The following is a 21286-nucleotide window of genomic DNA, read 5'->3' as shown; positions in this document are numbered from 1 at the left end:
GTGGTGAGGGACTGGAATGCCCTGCCTGCTGCAGTTGTAAATGCGCCTAGTTTGGGGGCGTTTAAGAGATTGGTGGATAGGTTTATGGACGAAAAGGGATTGGTTTAGATTAGTGGGTCAATGTTTTTTTTTAAAATAAGACTGGTCGGCGCAACATTGTGGGCCGAAGGGCCTGTTCCGCGCTGTAATGTTCTATGTTCTATGTTCTATGTTCTATGTTCTATTGCCCATTCCTCGTTGCCCGAGGGCAGTTCAGAGTCAACCACATTATTGCGGGTCTGGAGTCACATCTAGGCCAGACCAGATAATGATGGCAGATTTCCTCCCCTAAAGGGACATGAGTGAATATTTCCACTTTTAAGAAGCCCAAATTGATTCAAATAACTTTGATCTGGACTTTTTGCAAAGGCTTTTTATCTTATCCATTTTTTATTCATAAAGCTACCTTTGTTATTTCTGTAGCAGTAAGTTCCATAATCTGCATTTCCCCTGATATTGAAAGGGGAAAGCATTGTCTACAAACTTGCTTTATGTTTTCTGCTTTGACACGAGGAAAATTATTTTTATGCCTCGTAAATACTTCCAGTGGGACTATTGCCCCATTGCCCGAAACGGTGCTGTACAATTTCACCCATCAACTCTGCGCTAAGCCCCAAGTGAACCAAATCACAAAGGAACAATCCCAGCTGAACTCACTCATCCATTTTTTTTTCTTTTCTTCCCCTCCTCCTCTTTAGAAAAGCACAAACATATATTGAATTCCCTCTTTGCTCTACAGTGAATCTCAGTCAAAGGGCTGGCAAAGGATTACAAAGCGTGCAAATCATTGAGCAACTATTTCAAATGAAATAATTCAAACAAGACAAGAATAACGATGGCAACCATCAGAGGCTGCTCTGGTGAAAGTTATTGCTTTTCAGCACCAGCGAGCTACACACTTGGGGATTTGGGGTATTCGAAAGAATAAATTTGTGTTCCATTTATTTGAAAGCACACGCTGGAGCATTCTTTCAAATATGTGAGGAATGCAAATCAACACGCTGGGTAGCTACATTGCAGAGGAGAAAATAGCAGGATTTGATTTCTTTGATGAGATGTAGAGGTACGGTGAGGAACAGAGGCACAAGAGAAGGATAAAGAAAACACACACAATTCATTCCTTAAATGTTCAGCCTTTATGGTAAATAGTTGAACTCCATCTTGCAATTACTTGATAAAAGCATTTCTGAAGAGGAGTGTTTGTTTGGTTTTGGTGCTTTGGAAAACAATCTCAGAGTCTCAGTTGGATGCAACATTACATGAGTTTACACAAGTTTTGCAGAACAAGTTAGAGTCTGCTTTTTCTTTGTGTATTAAGGGAAGGGTAGAGAGCAGATTGGCCCAAACCTTTAGGCCCAGGATGAGTGCTCAGTGAGCATGCCTAAATTAGGAGTCTCTTGACCAGCCTGAAATTGGGCATTGAGCCTCATCTATGTCTTTGGCACAAGCTGCCAGCGCCTGTTGAATTTGTTTGGCAATGTGCCCCAATGAGGAAATTAATTTTAGGCAGGTGACAACAGCACTTGGGTCCATTCTGGGAGTTCTTTCAGATTTGGTTAATGGGGGTTTGGGCAGGGGGTGAAGATGGCAATGAGAAATTGGGGGAGGAAGAGCAACCCTACTCTTGTTACTGCTACATATTTTGAAGAGGTTTGAAACTTGACTTGTATGTTGTTCATTGCCACTGGGGCCATTGAAGATTCATTCCTCAGGACAGCAGGCCCACAAGGCTTACTGGAAACCCATTTTTAAAGAAGGACTTTTGAATGGGCTTTTAGCAAATTAAAAAGTCAAGTCCCTGATTTAAGTTTCCTTCTTGGGATAGTAACCCCCCAGTGAGCATCACTGGCTGGCCAGCATTTATTGCCCAAGGGCAGTTCAAAGTCAACCACATTGCTGTGACTCTGGAGTCACATGTAGGCCAGACCAGGTAATGATGGCAGATTTCCTTCCCTAAAGGACACTAGTGAAACAGATGGATTTTTCTGGCAATTGACAATGGTTTCATGGTCATCAATAGATTCCTAATTCCAGGTATTTTTTATTGAATTCAAATTCCACCAGTTGCCATGATATGAATCAAACTCAGGTCCCCAGAAAATTAGCTGAGTTTCTAGATTAATAGTCTAGTGATAATACCAGAAGTCCACCGCCTGCCCCACAACCTGTTTAACACAGCCTGTGCAGATTTGCCATAGCTAAATTGGTGTGCTGTGTGCCTTTTCTGTGCTGCAAAAGCAAGTGCAAAATACACCAATTTCTTTCATTGTATTCCAGCACATTTTCTGTTGGACGACTGTGCTACCACTGATGTTGTAGGTCTAACCTGACCTCAGCATGAACACTTGTCAAGACTCCTGTGTAAGTGAAGAGGAAAGCTCGCACTCAGAAGTTTCTGAAGCCATGACAATAGAATCTTGACAGTCTTCAGTGATTTGTTCTGACATCTTAAGCAAAATGAGAGGTTGCAGAATGTGCAAGTTCTTAACCAAATGATAAGTGACTCAGAGAGCATGCCCTATTTAATTGTGCTACGTCTGAATGATAAATGACATTCACGCTATGCTTTACAATGTCTTAGAAGCCATTAAGGACAGTGACAAGTCTGTTGTGGACTTGCAGGAGCTTCAGGGTTTGGTTCTTCACTATTGTCGTCAGTAATTCACAAACTTGAGAAAATAAGCTTCATTTCAAATTCACCACATGGGAATGATGCTGAATTCACCTTCTCTTGGCTTCTTCTTTTTATTCATTCGTGATGTTACTGTTGGCTAGCATTTAATGTCCATCCCTAATTTCCTGAGGACAGTTGAGAGTCAACCACGTTGCTGTGGCTCTGGAGTCACATGTAGGCCAGACTAGGTAAGGACGGCAGGTTTCCTTCCCTAGAGGAACATTAGTGAACCAGATGGGTTTTTCTGACAATTGGCAATGGTTTGATGGTCATCAGTGGATTTTTAATTCCAGATATTTTTTATTGAATTCAAATTCTGCTGTGGCGGGTCCCCAGAACATTAGCTGAGTTTCTGGATTAATAGTCTGGTGATAATACCATTATGGCATCGCCTCCCCTGAAGACATTTCATGTAATGAAGTTTTCCAGTGCTGATATAGAAGCTTAAATCTGTGGAATCTGATAGAAAAAAAACATGCTGGGAAAACTCAACAAACAGGCAGCATCTGAAGAGAGAGAGACTGAATAAGGTTGGTATTGGATAAAGTGAGAGATGTGGGCAGGTTTTAAGCAAATACAGAGGCAAGGACAGCAGAGAAACATGAAGAAAGAAGGTCTGTGATAGGACAGACAACAGGCAGAAGACAATGGTAATGAGATGAGTAAAGAAATGTATGATGGGTGTAGAGGATGTGCAAAAGGCAAGAACAGAATCGTAATCAATGGCTGGCATCCAAAGAAATGGGGTCAGAGGTTATAATCTGAAATTCTTGAACTCAGTGTTGAGTCCTGAAAGCTAGCTGCAAAGTGCCAGATGTAAGATGAGATGCTGTTCTTTACACAGATGCAACAGTCTGCATTCAACTGATCATCCTCCGCCATTTTCACCAACTCCAGTGTGACATCGCCATTAAAGAAGTCATCCCCCGCCCCACCTTTCAAAATTCTGAAGGGGCCATTCCCACTGCACTCTCAATTCCCCCTCTCCTTCTTGTGGCACCTTAACTGCCAGCACAGGGGGGCAATACCTGACCGATTATCCATTACATGCGACTTGATCAAAACCTTTAAGGTGCTAAGAGGTATTGACAGCGTGGATGTGGAGAGAATGCTTCCTCTTGTTGAGAATCTAGAACTAGGCATCACCTTTTAAAAATAAGAGGTATTTCATCTAAGCCAGAATGATTAAGATCAATTTTTCTCTGAGTCTCTAAAATTCTCTTCATCAAAAGGCAGTGGAAGCAGAATCTTTGAATATTTTTCAAGGCAGAGCTAAATGAACTCTTGATAAAGGAGTGAGACATTACTGGGGCTTGGGAGGATCATAGAGTTGAAGTTTCACAGGTAAGTCATGATCTTCCTGAATAAAGGAGCAGTCTTGAGAGGCTAAGTGGCTTACTTCTGTTCCTAATTCATATGTTCTGATATACATCTTCCCTTCCCACTGTCCAAGGTCCCAAACACTCCTTCCAGGTGATATACCTGCACTCTTTTCAATTCAGTACACAGTGTTTGTGGCTCACAATGAGATCTCCTCCATATCTAAAGTGGCCTGACACTGCAAAGTCTACTTCAAATTACTCTGGAGGAATGTGGTATCTCAAACAATCTGAGCAAAAGATTAAGCTAACCATCTAATTCTACACTAGCAACATGAGTGGTATTTTCCCCTAACAGGAAGCTGCCATCAAGCTAAAAAGAATTCTGCCTACCACACAAATGAGTAATGTAATATAAGAATTTCAGTGGCAATATGTTGCCAGGAAGGGGGTAGGCCATGTGTCTTAGTGACTAGAAGATTATATCAAGCAGCACACCCCTTCAACCTTTCACAATTGGTGGAGTACTGTCTGTAATCAAGCACCCCATGCCTGTAAAATGCAGAACATAATGTCTAATATTGGATGTGATTCTACAATTGGACAGCACTTGCTGAACAATCTTGATTATGCTAAGAATTACACAAATTGCCAGTTTAAGATTATCAGTCGGGCTTACAATGTAGCTCGCTTATGCTTGCTTAAGCTACATATATTCATATGCAGGGACATGTCCTCAGCAGGCAAAGGAACATATCCAGGTATTGCACCCCTTCTGAATTAAACAAAACACTGGGGGCCAATGGTGCATTATCCATGGCAACTTCTTGACCATTCCGAGTTAACTTGGCAACTTGTCTGTACCCTTTTTTCATGCTTATAAATTGTTGCTCCCCTTGAAATTTGGCTTTCATATGTCTGGCCTGCTGAGTCTGAGATGAAAAGCTTTGGCAGCATGTCTGTTTTGTCAGCAATTAAAGAGATTTTTCATGTTGGGGAGTGGATGTTTGAAATGCCAATTTCCTTAGCCCTAAAACTCAGTGCTTGAGAAGTCTAAAGCTCAAGGCTACACATGGAAGCCAATAATACAGACCAATGTGTGAACCTCCTTAAGGATCAGTGCCATAGATTTGGTTTGAGCAACTCCTATTTGTCCACTCCTTGTCCAGTTTCATAAGACTTTCTCAAGCTGATCGATTTACAATGAGACTTTAGAAAAATATTCACAATCGCACAGTGAAATTCAATCACAAGCAACAAAAAGAACATTTGGTTCCTTAAACCAGCAGCACTGCGGCTAAATCTGCAATATATAAGCAACAAGAAAATGCCAGAGAATCTTATTTTGATTTGATTTGATCTGATTTATTATTGTCACATGTAATAGTATACAGTGAAAAGTATTGTTTCTTGCATTCTATACAGATAAAACATACCTTCATAGAGAAGGAAATGAGAGGTGCAGAATGTAGTGTTACAGTCATAGCTAGGGTATAGAGAACAATCAACTTAATGCAAGGTAAGTCCATTCAGAAGTCTAATGGCAGCAGAGAAGAAGCTGTTCTTGAGTCAGTTGGTATGTGACCTCAGACTTTTGTATCTTTTTCCCGACAGAAGAAGGTGGAAAAGAATGTCTGGTGTGTGTTGGGTTCTTAATTATGCTGGCTGCTTTGCCGAGGCAGCGGGAAGTGTGGACAGAGTCAATAGATGGGAAACTGGTTTGTGTGATGGATTGGGCTACACACTCGACCTTTTATAGTTTCTCGCAGTCTTGGGCAGAGCAGGAGCTGTACCAAGCTGTATGAAAAAGGGAGAGCAATGAGGTGGAAATGTATAGGTCAAGAATTTCCACACGCGCCTGCGGCGTGCTCTGCTGGCAGAGGCAGCCCACCGTTGGAAGGTCCTACCACTCTCAACAGGGTTTCCAGTTGTTTACACCCTCCACTGCCAGGGCACCCATGGTGGGGGAGTCACCATTGGTGGGTCTGGAAGATTACGCTAACAAGAACTACTGGAAAATCCTGCCCATATCTGTTGTAGCATCTTTCATGACTACAGGATGCCTCAAAGTGCTTTACAGATTTTGAAGTGTAGTCGCTGTTATAGTGTAGAAAACATGACTGTTAGCTCGTGCACAGCACGCTCCCACTAGCCACAATATAATAATGATCAGATAATCTGTTTTTAAAGTTAAAGTTTATTTATTTGTCACAAGTAAGGCTTACATTAACACTGCAATGAAGTTACTGTGAAATTCCTCCAGTCGCCACATTCTGGCGCCTGTACGGTCAATGCACTTAACCAATATGTCTTTCAGACTGTGGGAGGAAACCGGAGCACCCGGAGGAAACCCCTGCAGACACGGCGAGAACGTACAGACTCCACACAGACAGTGACCCAAGCTGGAAATCGAACCCGGGTCCCAAGTACTGTGAGGCAGCAGTGCTAACCACTGTGCCACCCCTGTTTTTGCCATGTTGTTGTAGGGATAAGTATTCAGTCAGATAGTAGCTCTATCTCCCCTGCCCTTCTTTGATAGAGTGCTGATGGACCTTTTACAACCACATGATGGAGCAGACCAGGGCTTTGACTTTAACTCCTCACAGTTCAAAGATGTGCAGGTTAGGTTGATTGGCCATGCTTAAAAAAAAAGCCCCTTAGGGTCCTGAGATGCGTGGGTTAGAGGGGTTAGCAGGTAAATGTGGAGGGATATGGGAGTAGAGCCTGGATGGGATTGTGGTCGGTGCGGACTTGATGGGCCCAGATGGCCTGTTTCTGCACTGTAGGATTTCTATGATCCTCATCCCAAATTGGGCACCCCTAAAAATGCAGTACTCCCTCAGCAATGCATTGCCAGTCTGGAATTTTGTGCCCCTGGAGCGGCTCTTGAATCCACACGCTTCTGAGTCAAAGGCAAGACTTAAAAGCAACTTGGCTATGGCTGGCGTGAATTGTGGCAGTGCCTAAATAGGGCTCAAATGTATTGTCTGAATCAACTTATCCATTAATACAAGCATGCACAGATAAAGATGAATGCACACACAACAGGAGGTTGCCAGTGATTCCCCTCCACCAAACAAAAGTAGAAATCTTGCATTACGGAAACAATCTCACTATTAGATTACATGGGATCTGTATTGAAAGCAGCAGGAATTTAGTACCTGTCCCCTAGCTAGAAATTTGTGGAGAAAAACAAATCAAACACATTCTTTGCTACTAAATAAAAGATATTGGAAAATAAACTTGTCTGCAGGGATACTGAATACTTGTTGAAGGTGGTTCCTTAAAACTGCTATTATGTAGACAGACCTCACAATCATGGACACCGAGGGGGTTATGATCACCAGTGGAGCAAGTTGCATATTCATGAGTAAATCCAAAATTGCTCAATTTATTTCACACCAAATCAAAAAAAAACTGCACTTATTCCTAACTTCCAATTTATTCTTTCCTTAAGAATAAGTTAATGCACAAGACATTTCCAAGACAAATGTTCCATGTGACAAAAATAATTAACTCCTGCGTATTTATTCTATGCAGGTAGTTAATTGTAGCATAGTTTTTTTTATTGTTCCTGTGTACTATCTTTGTTTATTGCTCCAGATTTAGATTTGACTCTGAACCTTCAGTTAAGCAAATAATTCCTTAAACTGTTTATTGTGAAAAGAATCACGTGAAACTAATCTAATGCAATAGAATGAGCTCACTGCATATTAAAACTGTAGCGATATTCCCTTGTCCGATCTTTTTTCACATGGTGAATAGATTCGCAAATTCCAAAATAACAAGTATAATTTAACTACAGTGTTGGCCCACAGGAATGACGTTAGTTAAAGATAATGAGAAAGACTGGCAAAATGAAATAAAATTAGAAAAAACATAAACTAATTTTCCAGCCTGTTCTGCCTTTAAATCATATCATGATGCATATTTAAAATATGGTAGCTGAGAGGCCAAACACGAGTCCTTAGCTTTAAGTTTTGTTGACATTTTCCAATTTGGCGACAGCATCTTTGTCATTTGCTTGTGACAGAAAATTAGTCAGCTGTGCCAAGCTGCCCATCAGCAGGTAAAGTCCATTGATGGAGCGGGGAGAGGTGATTGCAGGGACAGATGAAAACGAGCCTGCTTTAGGCTAAAAAAAGAATTCCAGTTAATCCTGGAGAAACTCTCCCTCTGGTCCTGTCCCCATACAAGCTGTTTTCCTTCGATAAATAAAATAACTTTTCCATAATGATGTCCAGCAGTCCTTTTAGGGAGAAACTTGGCTTGTTCTCACTGGAATGACAGAGGCTGAGGGGGCACCTGATAGAAGCCTACAAGATGATAAGGGGCATGGACAGAATGGATAGTCAGAAGCTATTTTTTCCCAGGGTGGAAGAGTCAATTACCAGGGGCCATAGATTTAAGGTGCGAGGGGCAAGGTTTAAAGGAGATGTACGAGGCAATTTTTTTTTGGCACAGAGGGTGCCTGGAACTCACTGCTGGGGGAGGCAGTGGAAGTAGAAATGATAGTGACTTTTAAGGGGTATCTAGACAAATACATGAATAGGATGGGAATAAAGGGATATGGTCCCCAGAAGGTTAGGGGTTTTAGTTCAGTCGGGCAGCATGGTCGGCGCAAGTTTGGAGGGCCGAAGGGCCTGTTCCTGTGCTGTAATTTTCTTTGTCCTTTAACTGCGAGTAAAGTTTCTTCAGGCTTGGGGAGAACACACACCAGTTTGAAATGTTCAATCCGCGTGCCACAAAAGACATGGGACACTAACATGCACATATAAGCAGCTTCCCACCTGTTGCAGCCAGGCATCCTGGCCATTCGTTTAAAGTGGCCACCAGAAGAAAATTGATTCAGCCACAAAAATAGATGCACGAGGTCTCGATCAGACTTCCCTCTACAAGCTATCCATTTCCAGGTGACGAAAGTTCAGCTGGAATTTAAAAATCCCACTCCCACCCTACATTTCTTTACATTTATTATTTTGTGGTAACTTTAAATAAATTGAATTGATTTATTATTGTCACCTATGCTGGGATACAGTGAGAAGTGTTGTTTCTTGTACGCTGTTGCAGACAAAACATACCGTTCATAGAGCACATCGGGGAGAAGGGAACGATAGGGGTGCAGAATAGTATTGCAGTTAGAGATAGTGTTTTACTGACATTGAGGGAGAGATTATTGTCATTGCACCTTTCATCAGGTTCTCTGGGCAGAATCCTCCTCAAAAAAAATTCTACGTGGCAAATTGGTGTGAAAACTGGAGTAATTCACTGTTTTTTTCAGTGGGAATTCAAAGAAGAATCTCCCACACCCTGTGCATTGCAGAAGTCACCAGTGTGAATATCATCAAGTTTCAGGGGCAAGTTGTATTCCTACTGGAGAAGCTGAAATCAGCGCACTGAGCGGACTACTGCACATGCGCTGATCTGTCAGAGCTGAGATAGGTGCATGCGCAATTGTCCCACACAGGCAGCCTCTGTCTTTGCTGGCCAGCTCCACGAACCACACAACACCAGCCCTCCATTCCCCCAAGACCTGATCACTGGTCCCTTGACTATTCCCGGGTCTAGCTCTGTATCCCGCCCCACCCCAGTCTTGGCTCGCTCCGATTTACTCCAGTGCATGCCCCCGCCCCCCCCGCCCCGATACCGACCACGTCCCGACCCTGTCAGCAGGCCGACACCGACCCCCCCACACCACCCCCCCCCCCCCCCCCCCCCGCCACTCCCCGCTCACCCCATTTCTGGCTTCCCTCCTCCCAACAGATCCCTTGGCAGAGTAGCAGCAGCAGCACTCCTCATCCCCACTGATTGGCCCCGCCCCAATAGACCCATCCCCTTGGATGCCTGATGGGCAGTGCCAAGGTGCCCCCTGTGCATTGGCACTTTGCCACTTGGGCAGTGCCGGGGCACTGGCTGGCACAGTCAGGATGCCACCCCACCCCCAACTACCCAACCCGATACACTTTGGCAGGGTGGAAGATGCAACCGGAGAGTTTCATCCCAGGCCTGCTAATAGTATTTGAATAGTATGCTAAAATACCATTGAAATGCTGATCCTTGCCTCCCAGCCAATTTCAGGTGTGCCACAGACACCACCAGAAATCCAGCCCTGGGAGACGCAAGTGCGATGTGAATGCCTGTGGGAATCGGCTGACGAGCGATTCTCCCGGCCCACTGCACTAAAAAAAATTGGTGCAGCTGGATAGGAGAATTGCGGCCTCTATCTCCTTCCGTACTCTGTCTCATCATTGTTTGAGATCCGACCCACAATGATGGTGTCATCAGCAAACTGGAAAGTCGAGTTGGAAGGAAATTTTTCCACACAGTCATAAGTGTATAAGGAGTAAGAGGCTGAGGACATAGCCTGGTGGGGCACTGGTATTGATAATCGTGGAGAAGGTGTCATTACCTATCGTTTGCGGAGTGTAGGTTAGGATGCCTGGGATTAAGTTGCAGAGGGAGGAGCCGAGCCCCAGGACATGGAGTTTGGAGATGAGTTTTGTTGGAATAATAGTGTTGAAGGCTGAGCTGTAGTCAGTAAAACGGAGTGGGACATGAGCAGTTTATTCCAAAGTTTTGCTTTTAACCCAACTGAGATTCACAAATCAGAAATTTACTTACAAAGACTGTAGCATGAGCCACACTCAATGCTCTGCAGCTATTGCATTTGAGTACCTAGGGATACTTGCTATCCAGAGAGCTAATATGCCTTTAGAATATGGAATCACATGATATGAAATGCTCAATGAACTAATTCATGAGTCCAGCACTTTCACAGCTCTGATACCAGCTTTTACAAAACAGCAATGATTAATCTCCTTAAAATTGTTTAAGGGTAAAGGGAACAAGAAAATTGACTAGAATACAATTATAAGCTTTTACAGTCAGAATTGTTATTTTTGGAACCCAATTGTGATCTTTGAGTTGAAATGAATATTTTCCTCATGGAAATGTTATTGTGTTTTTAAAGCATTGTGCATTAGCATAGTGATGTCAGAAATAATTAATGCAGTGATGTACCCCGATATGATTTGTGTCACTGCATCGTTTGATTGTAGATAAATGAAAATGGACTTGTAAAGCAATTTTTCACAATGCGACATGCATTCCTTTTAGAGTGAAATGGACTGGTTACGTTTGGCCCACTCCACCTTACCTCTGTAATGTCTTTCAACATCCCAATTAGCTTTATGGATGCCAGTTATTTTTTATAACCCTCTTATCTCTGTTCCATCATTCAACCATTGTCTTCATCATCTGAAACGTCTCTCCATGCCCCTTCACCTCATCACACTCTTGCCTGCTTTCTTCAGACCTCGCCCTTTGAAAGGATCTACCTTGATCCTTCATCTATGTTCCTTTCTTTTCCACCTCTGCTGCTGCACCTATGGTTCTGAGATGTATCTCTCTGCAAGCATCATTAGCACTGCTGCCTCATGGCACCTGAGACCTGGGTTCAATTCCAAGCACTTAGTGGAGTTTGCACATTCTCTCCATGTCTGCGTGGGTTTCCTCTGGTTGCTCTTGTTTCCTTCCACAGTCCAAACATGTACAGGGTAGGTGGATTGGCCGTGCTAAATTGTTCCTTAGTGTCCCAAGATGTGTAGGTTAGGTGGGCTTGCTATGGTAAATGCACGGGGTTACAGGGATAAGGTGGAGGGGAGGGCCTGGGCGGATGCTGTTTTGGAGAGTCTGTGCAGATTCGATGGACTGAATGTCCTCTTTCTCAACTGTAGGGATTCTTTGGTTCTGTGGTTCTAAGAGCAGTGATAGTTAAATGTAGTTCTTAGCTATTTCACTGCAGCTTTGTGTCATTATGAAGAGCCTAACATTGCCCAACTTTTGACCCGTCTCTCCTCATCTGCTGATGAAATCCTCATTCTGCTTTTACCTCTAGACTTGACTATTCCAACACACTCCTGGCTGCTACCCTTGGTAAAGTTAATCCAAAACTGTGTTGCTGTGTCTTAACTCTCAATAAGTCCCATTCACCTGCCGTCCTTAAATGCAGTAAGAGTGCCCTTTTCTCTGGACATTCCACTGTACTTGGCTTCCTTGAGGGGTGCTGAGATGTGGTGTACATGCACCTTTAAGGCTGAAAACCTTGTATGTGAAACTGCTGACAATCATTACCATCAAGACAGGAAATAGGGTATAGTAGCCGTATGACACTGTGCTCAGGATACAGCAGCACAACAAGGAAAATGTGTATATTCAATCCAGCAGTGAGCTATGTATGTATATAGACTGGAATTCTCCGGTCACCCCAGTGACGCAGCCCTGCCCCGCAGGTTTCCCGCTGCTAGTAAACAATGTGCTATCTCCCGCTGGTGGAAAACATACGGCTGGGAGAATGGACAATTTTGCTCATTGTCTTTCTTTGAATATGGAAATCATATTATTGTTTTACCACTCTTTGTTATATGATTGGCATGTTTGCGTTGAAGAAAAAAACATAATAAAGTGAGCAAAGGGACCAGGGAACATTCTGAAAATATCTGAAGGGACTATGCTAATCCTCTCATTATCCACAATCCAGAAAGATAAGGTCATGCAAAACACAGTTTGACATGCTCCCAGTGACTGAATGAATGACGATTTCTCTGAAATCATCTACCTGTGACAGCCTCACGCTAGTCATCCAAGACAGGACACAAGGTGATCCCCTGGACTGTATGTTCCTTCTCCAGCTGTGTTCCCGCTACCTGCTCCTGCTAAGTCGTGCTACGGTAACACCCAATCTGCTCATCTTTCACTCACTCCTTTAAAACTCTGAGTTAAAGTTTATTTATTTGTGTCGCAAGTTGGCTTACATTAACACTGCAAAGAAGTTACTGTGAAAATCTCCTAGTCGCCACACTCTGGCACCTGTTCGGGTACACTGAGGGAGAATTTAGCATGGCCAGTGCACCTAACCAGCATGTTTTTCGGACTGTGGGAGGAAGCTGGAGCACCTGGAGGAAACCCACGCAGACATGGCAAGAACATGCAAACTCCGCATAGACAGTGACTCAAGCCAGGAATCAAACCAGGGTACTTGGTGCTGTGAGGTAGCAATGCTAATCACTGCACCACAATGCTGTAATGGATGTATCTAAGTTTTAAGTTTATTTATTAGTTACAAGTAGGATGACATTAACACTGCAATGAATTTACTGTGAAAATCCCCTAGTCGCACACTTTGACGCCTGTTCGGGTACACCGAGGGAGAATTTAGCATGACCAATTCACCTGACATGCACATCTTTGGACTATGGGAGTTGACCGGAGCAAACACATGCAGACGCAGAGAGAACATGCAAAGTTCACAAAGGCAGTGACCCAAGCCAGGTCCCTGGCGCTGTGAGGCAGCAGTGCTAACCACTGCTCCAGAGTCAGTTCTAGGGAGACAAAGAGGCAGTGAAGACCAGCCAAGGCCAGATGTGTTAAAGGCTGGCTCACATTTCTATGACACAGCAAATGTAAGAGTTGAGAAAGAGAGGTTGTGCAGGCATCTTGAAAGGCAATCTTCACATTGAGTATCATCCGTTTTAAGTGCCCACCTGTGATTTTGTGCAGCATTACTTTACTGAGGTTACTAATCCACCTTCATCCCGTAGTCATAAAATTGCTTTTCCACATGGAAATCACAATGCCTATTGAAACAATCTCAATATGGTCTGGATAAATGAATGGCCTGTAAATCAATGTTGTGTTAACAACAGGTAACATCCAGATCAAAAGCAAAACAATGCACGGCAATAAATCTCCTTGAACCATGTGACCAACTCTTAATTAAACTGGTGCTATAAGGGCATTCGGTTTATTAGATTTCTTTAGTTATACAGTCAACTAATTAAAGATGGATATATAACTCAGCAGCGGAACAGGTATTAATGAGGACAGAGTTCTGCAGAGTTAAGGCTGAGGACAGTTGTCACGTTGTGTTGACTGTGACATTTAACATTAATTGATCAGGATGATGGCAGATTATTGCAAGGTTTTATGCAAGTAAGGTAGTTCGGGAATTGGAACTGAACATTAGAATGAGCCCCTTTGTGGACTAAGCTGGATATCAGTTTTAATGGAATGCTGATATTATGGCACCTGAACCAAAAAAATGCAGCTAGGACCACAGCACCCAGCAAGGGAAATTACAACTTGGCATTTGAACGAATGCTCTTCGTCACAACTGAAAGCCGAATGATAAGCAGTCTCCGTTCAAAGGAAGAGATGGAGCAAGAAACCGCGGATGACCTAAAAAAAAAGTAGAAATGCAGCAACCAGATGATATGAAAGGTCATCTTACTCACACAAACAGCTTGCATTTATACCCTTGCCACAGTAAAATATCCCAAGGCAGGGCCTTTATAAAATAGATACTGAACCACATAAGATATTAAGACAGATAGCCAAACACTTGGTCCAAGATTTAGGTAGTTGCTTAAGGGGAGGGGGGGGGCGGATTTTCAGAACTTAAACATTGGAAAGGCATTATAAAAGGCAGTCAAATAATGAAGACTTTGAAATGGTCCACACATGGAGAAAAGCAATAAATCCTACACATTTTTAATGAATTAGTGGCTTGATATAAACAACATGATTGTAGCTTTCCACTCAAAACTTCATTTAAAAGCATCTTGGCAGCATTTGTAATGATAACTAATGACGGAACAAGTGATCTCAGCATTGCTTCAATTTCTCTAATGTGGGAAACTGAACAAAGGGGATTCCTGATTGAAGTAATATGCATCTTAACAAAATCAAAGCCCTGCAGGTTAATTACTAGAAGAAACAGTGCAGAGCTAATTGCATGTGTTAGGTAAATAAAAGGTGATTATTTGTGTATTCGAAGCTTTCATAAATTATTAACAAATAGCAAGGAAGAAACGCGCGGCTCGAGTCTGCTTCAATCAGAAGTCGAATAGTTAGCTCCTTGCCGTGACAGTCGACCGAATAGATGGTTTCAGTAAATTGCTCTTCAGTCTCAGTTACATGACGATCCAGATGCAGACTTCTCATCCACGCCACCAAACCCCATCAGCTACAATTCCACAGGAGGCCGACTTAGAGATAGGCAATGCCATCTATCTGCACTCTCCCAGGACACAGTATGAGAGGATTTGTCTTAAAAGAGATAGAGCTGTGGCAAGGTGGGGTTTGCGTGCCAAATAGCTCTGAGATTCAGATCTGTGCTCTCTGGATTGTGAAGGAAATATTCTTATCAATCCATCATTCCAGTCCGCTGAGATGAAAAGACTCTTCTTCAATTTCTTTGCAGGATTGACTGTCACAATCCGGCTAATTTCATAGCTACTGCATACAATGACAGAAAATTACAATTGATGATCCTGCCCCATGATTTATCTTTGACACACGAGGGGAAGGTGGCAGTTATAGCACAATTAACTGCATCAGTAACCGTTTTAGGAAGAATGATGGGGTTGCAGATGGTGCTGCTGGAATTGAAAGACAAGCGCATGTATGTCGCAGGCGCCATGTATGAAATGCATAATCCTGGCGTGAAGCTCCGCTCCTTAAAGCTGCAGCGCTGTCTTGAAACGGGCCTTTGTCAGTTTTAGGGAAAACAGAAGTAAGTCCGTCAAATCACTTATACGCAATTCACACAGCTAAGAAGCAAGAGGCAGGTTTTAAAATTGTGTTACCGACAGGATTTATTATTATTTATTAGTGTCATAACTAATGAGGCTTATACTACAATGAAGTTACTGTGAAAATCCCCTAGTTGTCACACTCCAGCACCTGTTTGGGTACACTGAGGGTGAATTTAGCATGGCCAATGCAGGCAACCAACACGTGTTGTAGACTGTGGGAGGAAACCGGAGCACCTGGAGATGGGAAAAATATGCAAACTCCACACAGATAGTGACCCAAGTCAGGAATTGAACCAGGGTCCCTGGCACTGTGAGGCAGCAGCGTGCCACCATGCAGGACCAGCAAATAAAATGAAACATAGCACACCTACGATTTGTAAAATACCAACTGAGCACACTGAAGTTGCTCCCATTCCAAAATTCTTAATTTGTTTTAATTTAGCTTTAAACTCCAGCAATAGAGCAACATCACAAAAATCCATTTAAAAAAGAACTTTAAAAATTGACAGGTATTAATTTTATGAGATTAGTTCCAAGATGTAGAGAATGCATTGGCGTCAGGATATTGATACCAGTTTAATTTTTATTTTCTTGAACTCTGAACAAATGCGTTGTCCCAATTTCATAGAAACTAGAAGTATGAGTAGACCATTCGGCCCTTCAAATCTGCTCTGCTATTCATTTTGACCGTGGCTGATCATCAAATTCAATATCCTGATCCCCCTTCCCCCCATATCCCTTGATCCCTTTAGCCCCAAGAGCTACATCTAATTTCTCCTTGTTTCCCATAACATTTTTCTGAGCTATTCTAGGTGTATTGGATCAGAAAATCTTGGCATGGAAAATATTACCATTGATGCCACTTTCTGTCTGTCCAGGCCCCTGTCTTAAACCATACATAAACCAAAGCAAGGCCCTAAGATCTGATTGCCAGCAGTGAACTAAGAGCATATCTCGAGTATCCCTCTGCTAAAGGGGCCATAAAGTCTACCCCAAGATTCCTAGGTCAGGGAAAGCTCACCTTGCTGATTCAACAATATTAGATACCACTTACTATGGCAAACACTTAAAAATTTATAGGGAATCAGATCACAATCTCAGCCTTCACCCCAAATGGGGCTTGCACCTGTCCATTAGTGCTTGGCCTGGAATTTCAGTCATGCGCACTCCAAGATCGTAATTCCTATCTGAGGTCCATGGATCTGTAAATGGTCTGCCAAGTTTTCCATCTGGCCCCTGCCATTTTCCATGGTGGGCAGGACTGGCAAATTTACCATCATGTGAGAGTTTGACAAAGGCCTAGGAGATGGTAATCCAGTAATGGGAGCTCTTCCCTTCAGCTCCCTGTCCCATCAAATAAATTGCTTTATAAAGAAAGGGTATGAATAGATGAGGTCTCAAATTACTTGACAGCTAATTGTGATTAATTTTTCCAAGCCCTACCACCAGGGGTGAAAGGTGAGAATTAACCCTGTGCAGGCGGGCAGGGGGTCCTGGGACAGTATTTTACTGATGGTGACCAATCACAGGGCTGGTAGATTGGCAGCCTCAGCAAGGCCATTGCTAACCTAGGCTGCAGGAGGAAGAGGAGTGGGCACCTAAAATGTCAGTGAGGCTGAGTATCCACAACTGCAGGCCCACTGGTTGGGTCTAGAACCTCAGGAATTGGATGGCAGACGCAGAGGCAATGGGAAATGGTCCCAAATCCTGAGAAAAATGCATCATCAGAGGATTCTGTCCAATGAGTGCCAAATCTCTGCTTGAGGCTTCTCCTGACTGCAGCTAAGCATCCCTTTAATGTAAAACCCAATTACCCAGCTCTCAACTTCTCGCACTCAAGAGCGGAATTTTCAAGCCCTTCCCACCAGCCGGATCTTCTGACCCCATCGAGGGCGACCTCTCTCATGATTGATTCCCTGGCGGCAGGATGGGCAGGCCACAAGAAGCAACACAGACATTGGCGGGAGCGCAAGATCCCACAGCAGCAAGTGGCCAGATGACTCAATTGCTGGAAAACACGTCACGGGACTGGAAAATCTGGCCCATATATATGTTTTGTATGGAGAATTTGGCAGTACATAACTGACAAATTGGCATTTGGGATTGTAATGCCGTCATTTGACAACTAACCCATATATCATGAGACTTGCCTATTTCTAACAGGTGTTATGACTCACAACATTGAGGTTTGGTTGGAAATTAGAAAGGCGTTTTGATAAAATAGGCTGTTTATCTTCTGTCATTGTCTCGTGTTTAAGTGAAAACTGGGCAGGTTGGACAAGAAAATTTCCTCCAACTTACCTTTCAAATTGATATATCCTTGTTTGCGTACCCTGATATAGTATTTTTCTTCTAACAGATAGTAATGCATTTGTACTATCCGGCTGTGACACAAGTACAAAATATTCTAACGTTGATGTTTTTCCCTTTCTGTTAGACGCTGGAAGTAGTCAAGTATGAGTTGATTGTCCAAGCTAAAGACATGGCAGGCAGTGACGTGGGATTGACAGGCACAGCAACAGCAACCATCATCATTGATGACAAGAATGACCACGCACCAGTATTCACTAAATCTATGGTAAGCAGATGTAGTAACTATTCCATCATTTTGACAGTGAACATTTATCATCGGGTAAATCAGTTAGAAATAGAATTTGACTTTCCATACGTATCATAGAATCCCCACAGTGTAGAAGGAGGCCATTTGGCCCATAACGTCTGCACTGACTACAATCCCACCCAGGCCCTGTTCCTGTAATCCCACATTTTTACCCCGGTAATCTCCTTGACACTGGTGTCAATTTAGCATGGCCAATTAACCTAACCTGCACATTTTTGGACTGTGGGATGAAACCGATACACCTGGAGGAAACCCACGCAGACACAGGTAGAATGTGCAAACTCCATACAGACAGTGACCCGAGGCCGGAATTAAACCTGGGTCCCTGGCGTTGAGAGGCAGCCACTGTGCCACCACTGCCACCCTCAAAATTCCACCATCCTGACATGATTTGAACACACAACCTTCTGACCTGGGGTCAAATGCGCTGCCGTTGCACCACAAGTGCATATTGTAGCCTAAGTATATGAGACACAAAAGTGGGAGTAGACCATAAGCCCATGGTACCTACTCTGCCACAGATCATGGCTGAACTTTGACCGTATCATGTCTCTAATACTGTGTATACTTCTGTTCCATGTATAAATATTGCAGTCATTGTTACAGGAGCTAAATGTTGAAGCAATAAATTTAGTTACTTAGCGATATCTTATGTTAGTGCACGCAATTATAAATACTCAACATTCTCAACTGATCATAATTAAGTGCAAATGATTATAAATTTTCTAGCAATTAGCGTCTGTCTGCCAAAACATACACATTGGGAACTAATCAATGGCTTCAGGAGCAGGTGAATGAATGGCAAAACACAGATTTCATGCTTCATCCTCTAAAGTGCAACATTGACAGCTGAGTTTCCTTTCTTTACACATATATGAGGCCATTTTGTGAGTGTAATGCCTTAGATATATTTTCTTGAGCCACTTAAAAAAAAGAAAAATGCTTAAATCAGCAACTGAAGGTCAACATTAATTTTTCAAAAGTTAGGAAATGTAAAGAACAATAGTAAAGCCTGAGGTGCTGATAGGGTTAGAGGAAGGAAGGCAGAAGTCTTTTATGAATTATAAACATGGACATTGGATGGTTGGGCTGAATGGCATGCTTCTGTGCTATCACCTCCAAGTATTGACGAGGAAGTAATGGATTAAAACAGGGTAAAAGCCTCGGATTGGATGGCCACCAGGGTCCTTGTGGTGTTCACTCTCTGAGCACATGTTGTATGCAACACATTGTACTTATTAAATGCTCAAATATCCAAATGTATATGCACATATATTTTTCAAAAATAAGTCTTCAAAACAAAGGCATACAACAGATCTGCATCTATCCCATTTTAAATTACAAATGAATGGCAGTAGCCCCTATGCACTTGTCAAAACCCAGTTTGTAACAAAATTAAATACATCCTCATAACTACACTTAGAAGCAATTCCAGGGCTCAGATAGCTTGGTTAGTATCACTGACCTAGAAATTGAATGCTAATCAGCCTTTGCAAAAATGGCTGAGATTACTGCCAAGTCTGTAAACTTACATTACACAGTTGTCTCTTGCTGATCTTTGGTGTCATTTTGTTTCAAGCATCATCAACATTGTCTGGGCTTTCCAAAGTGCACAGCACTCGAAATGTTATGCACACCATTCCAAAAGGGGTTTAACTCTTTGAAGATGCAGCATGTTTTCAGCATAAAGCTACAATAACATACACATAAATGATTGTTACCACGTCCACAGTCTTTTATCATCCTCCACACACCCATGCATCCGAGAACGTTTGTGCACAGCTACCATATTCTGTGCAATTACCAGACAAAACTTTGAGGCATATTGCAATACAATTTAAATCAAATTTATTTAATCCTCATTATGTGTGGTCTTCTTAAACTGAAAGTTAAAGGGTGCACCCAGAAATTGATGAAGTCTATGAACATAGGCATTTGCTGTGAAGATCTATTTGCTGCATCTCTGGAGTTGGTCACACTCTCTTTGATATACTGCAGAGGGCAGATATTACCACACAAGCCAGAGGTGGACTGGCCTGTGTGTTAACAGGCCAGTTGCCGTACTGGACAAACCTTCCAAATGCTCACGTAAATATCTCATGGCTGATGCCTGAATTCCATGGTCAGAATTAAATCAGCTCCCAGGAGGCAAGAAGCGAGATGGAGAGATCCGGTAAAATCAGGGGGAACTGTGTTGGATTGGCTCTCTAACCGTGTCCCACCATTTGAGAAATTTACCAATACCGGCAATGGGAAGAGGCAGGCTGTCTGTCACAAGGAGGCGGGTAACCAATTTAAATATCCAAAGACCCTGTAAGGGTCATTTCACCAGGCCATTGGCAGTTGCCAAAGGTGAATCTCCTCCTCGCAGCGACAGATCAGCCATGATCTTATTGAATGGCGGGGCAGGCTCGAAGGGCTAGATGGCCTACTCCTGCTCCTATTTCTTATGTTCTTATGTGAGCTGAATGGTGGTGATGTCCCGATGCTAGCCCAGTAGGAATGTTTTAAAGCAGGAAGGGGGCAGTGGGCAGGGAAGGCAGCCCCTTCAGTAATTCCCCGAGGACTTCTTCCTCCTTCACTTGCATATCATTTTTGAGTTGTTTTCCTGGTGGTGCTGCTGAGCTGCCAGCCCTCTGATTGGGCGACTTGCTCTTGGGAGCTGGTTGCTATCCTGAACAAGACATCATCCCCAGGGGCAGTCACTTTATTGGCTGTCACCTGTGAAATTGAGCCCCATTGCCTGTCCATGTATACCGTCAACTCGCTTTTCCAGCCAGTGTTGGGCCAACTGCCCAAGTGGTAAAATTCTGTCCAATAATCTCTGCCCCAGCCAGCTGTCCTTGCTAGCAGGAGATGCTGGTGTGACTGGCTCTGGGTGCTTCAGCATGTGTGCAACTCATTAACCCATGCAGAGTGCCATTATCTGACATGATGACTGGAAGGAATACACTGAAGTCCACCAAGAAACATAAAAACTAGAAGCAGCAGTAGGCCATTTGGCCCTTTGAGCCTGCTCCACCATTAATTATGATCATGG

At 43.1% G+C, this 21286-nt stretch overlaps 1 protein-coding gene across 1 annotated transcript in view; it reads left to right on the top strand.

Moving 5' to 3' along the window:
- The window catches only part of cdh13 (cadherin 13, H-cadherin (heart)), a 971374-nt gene that overhangs the window by 800053 nt on the left and 150035 nt on the right, over positions 1-21286 (top strand). Inside the window, exon 8 of the mRNA XM_080186753.1 lies at positions 18064-18204. Within this exon, the coding sequence (XP_080042879.1) occupies positions 18064-18204 (141 nt within the window). The remainder of the gene's footprint in view (positions 1-18063; positions 18205-21286) is intronic.

This window comes from Carcharhinus amblyrhynchos, chromosome 4, assembly GCF_965287045.1.
Source record: "Carcharhinus amblyrhynchos chromosome 4, sCarAmb.v2.hapA, whole genome shotgun sequence".
NCBI lineage: Eukaryota > Metazoa > Chordata > Chondrichthyes > Carcharhiniformes > Carcharhinidae > Carcharhinus > Carcharhinus amblyrhynchos.
Note: the sequence above shows the minus strand (reverse complement) of the source record. Positions and strands in the feature narration are given on the sequence as shown.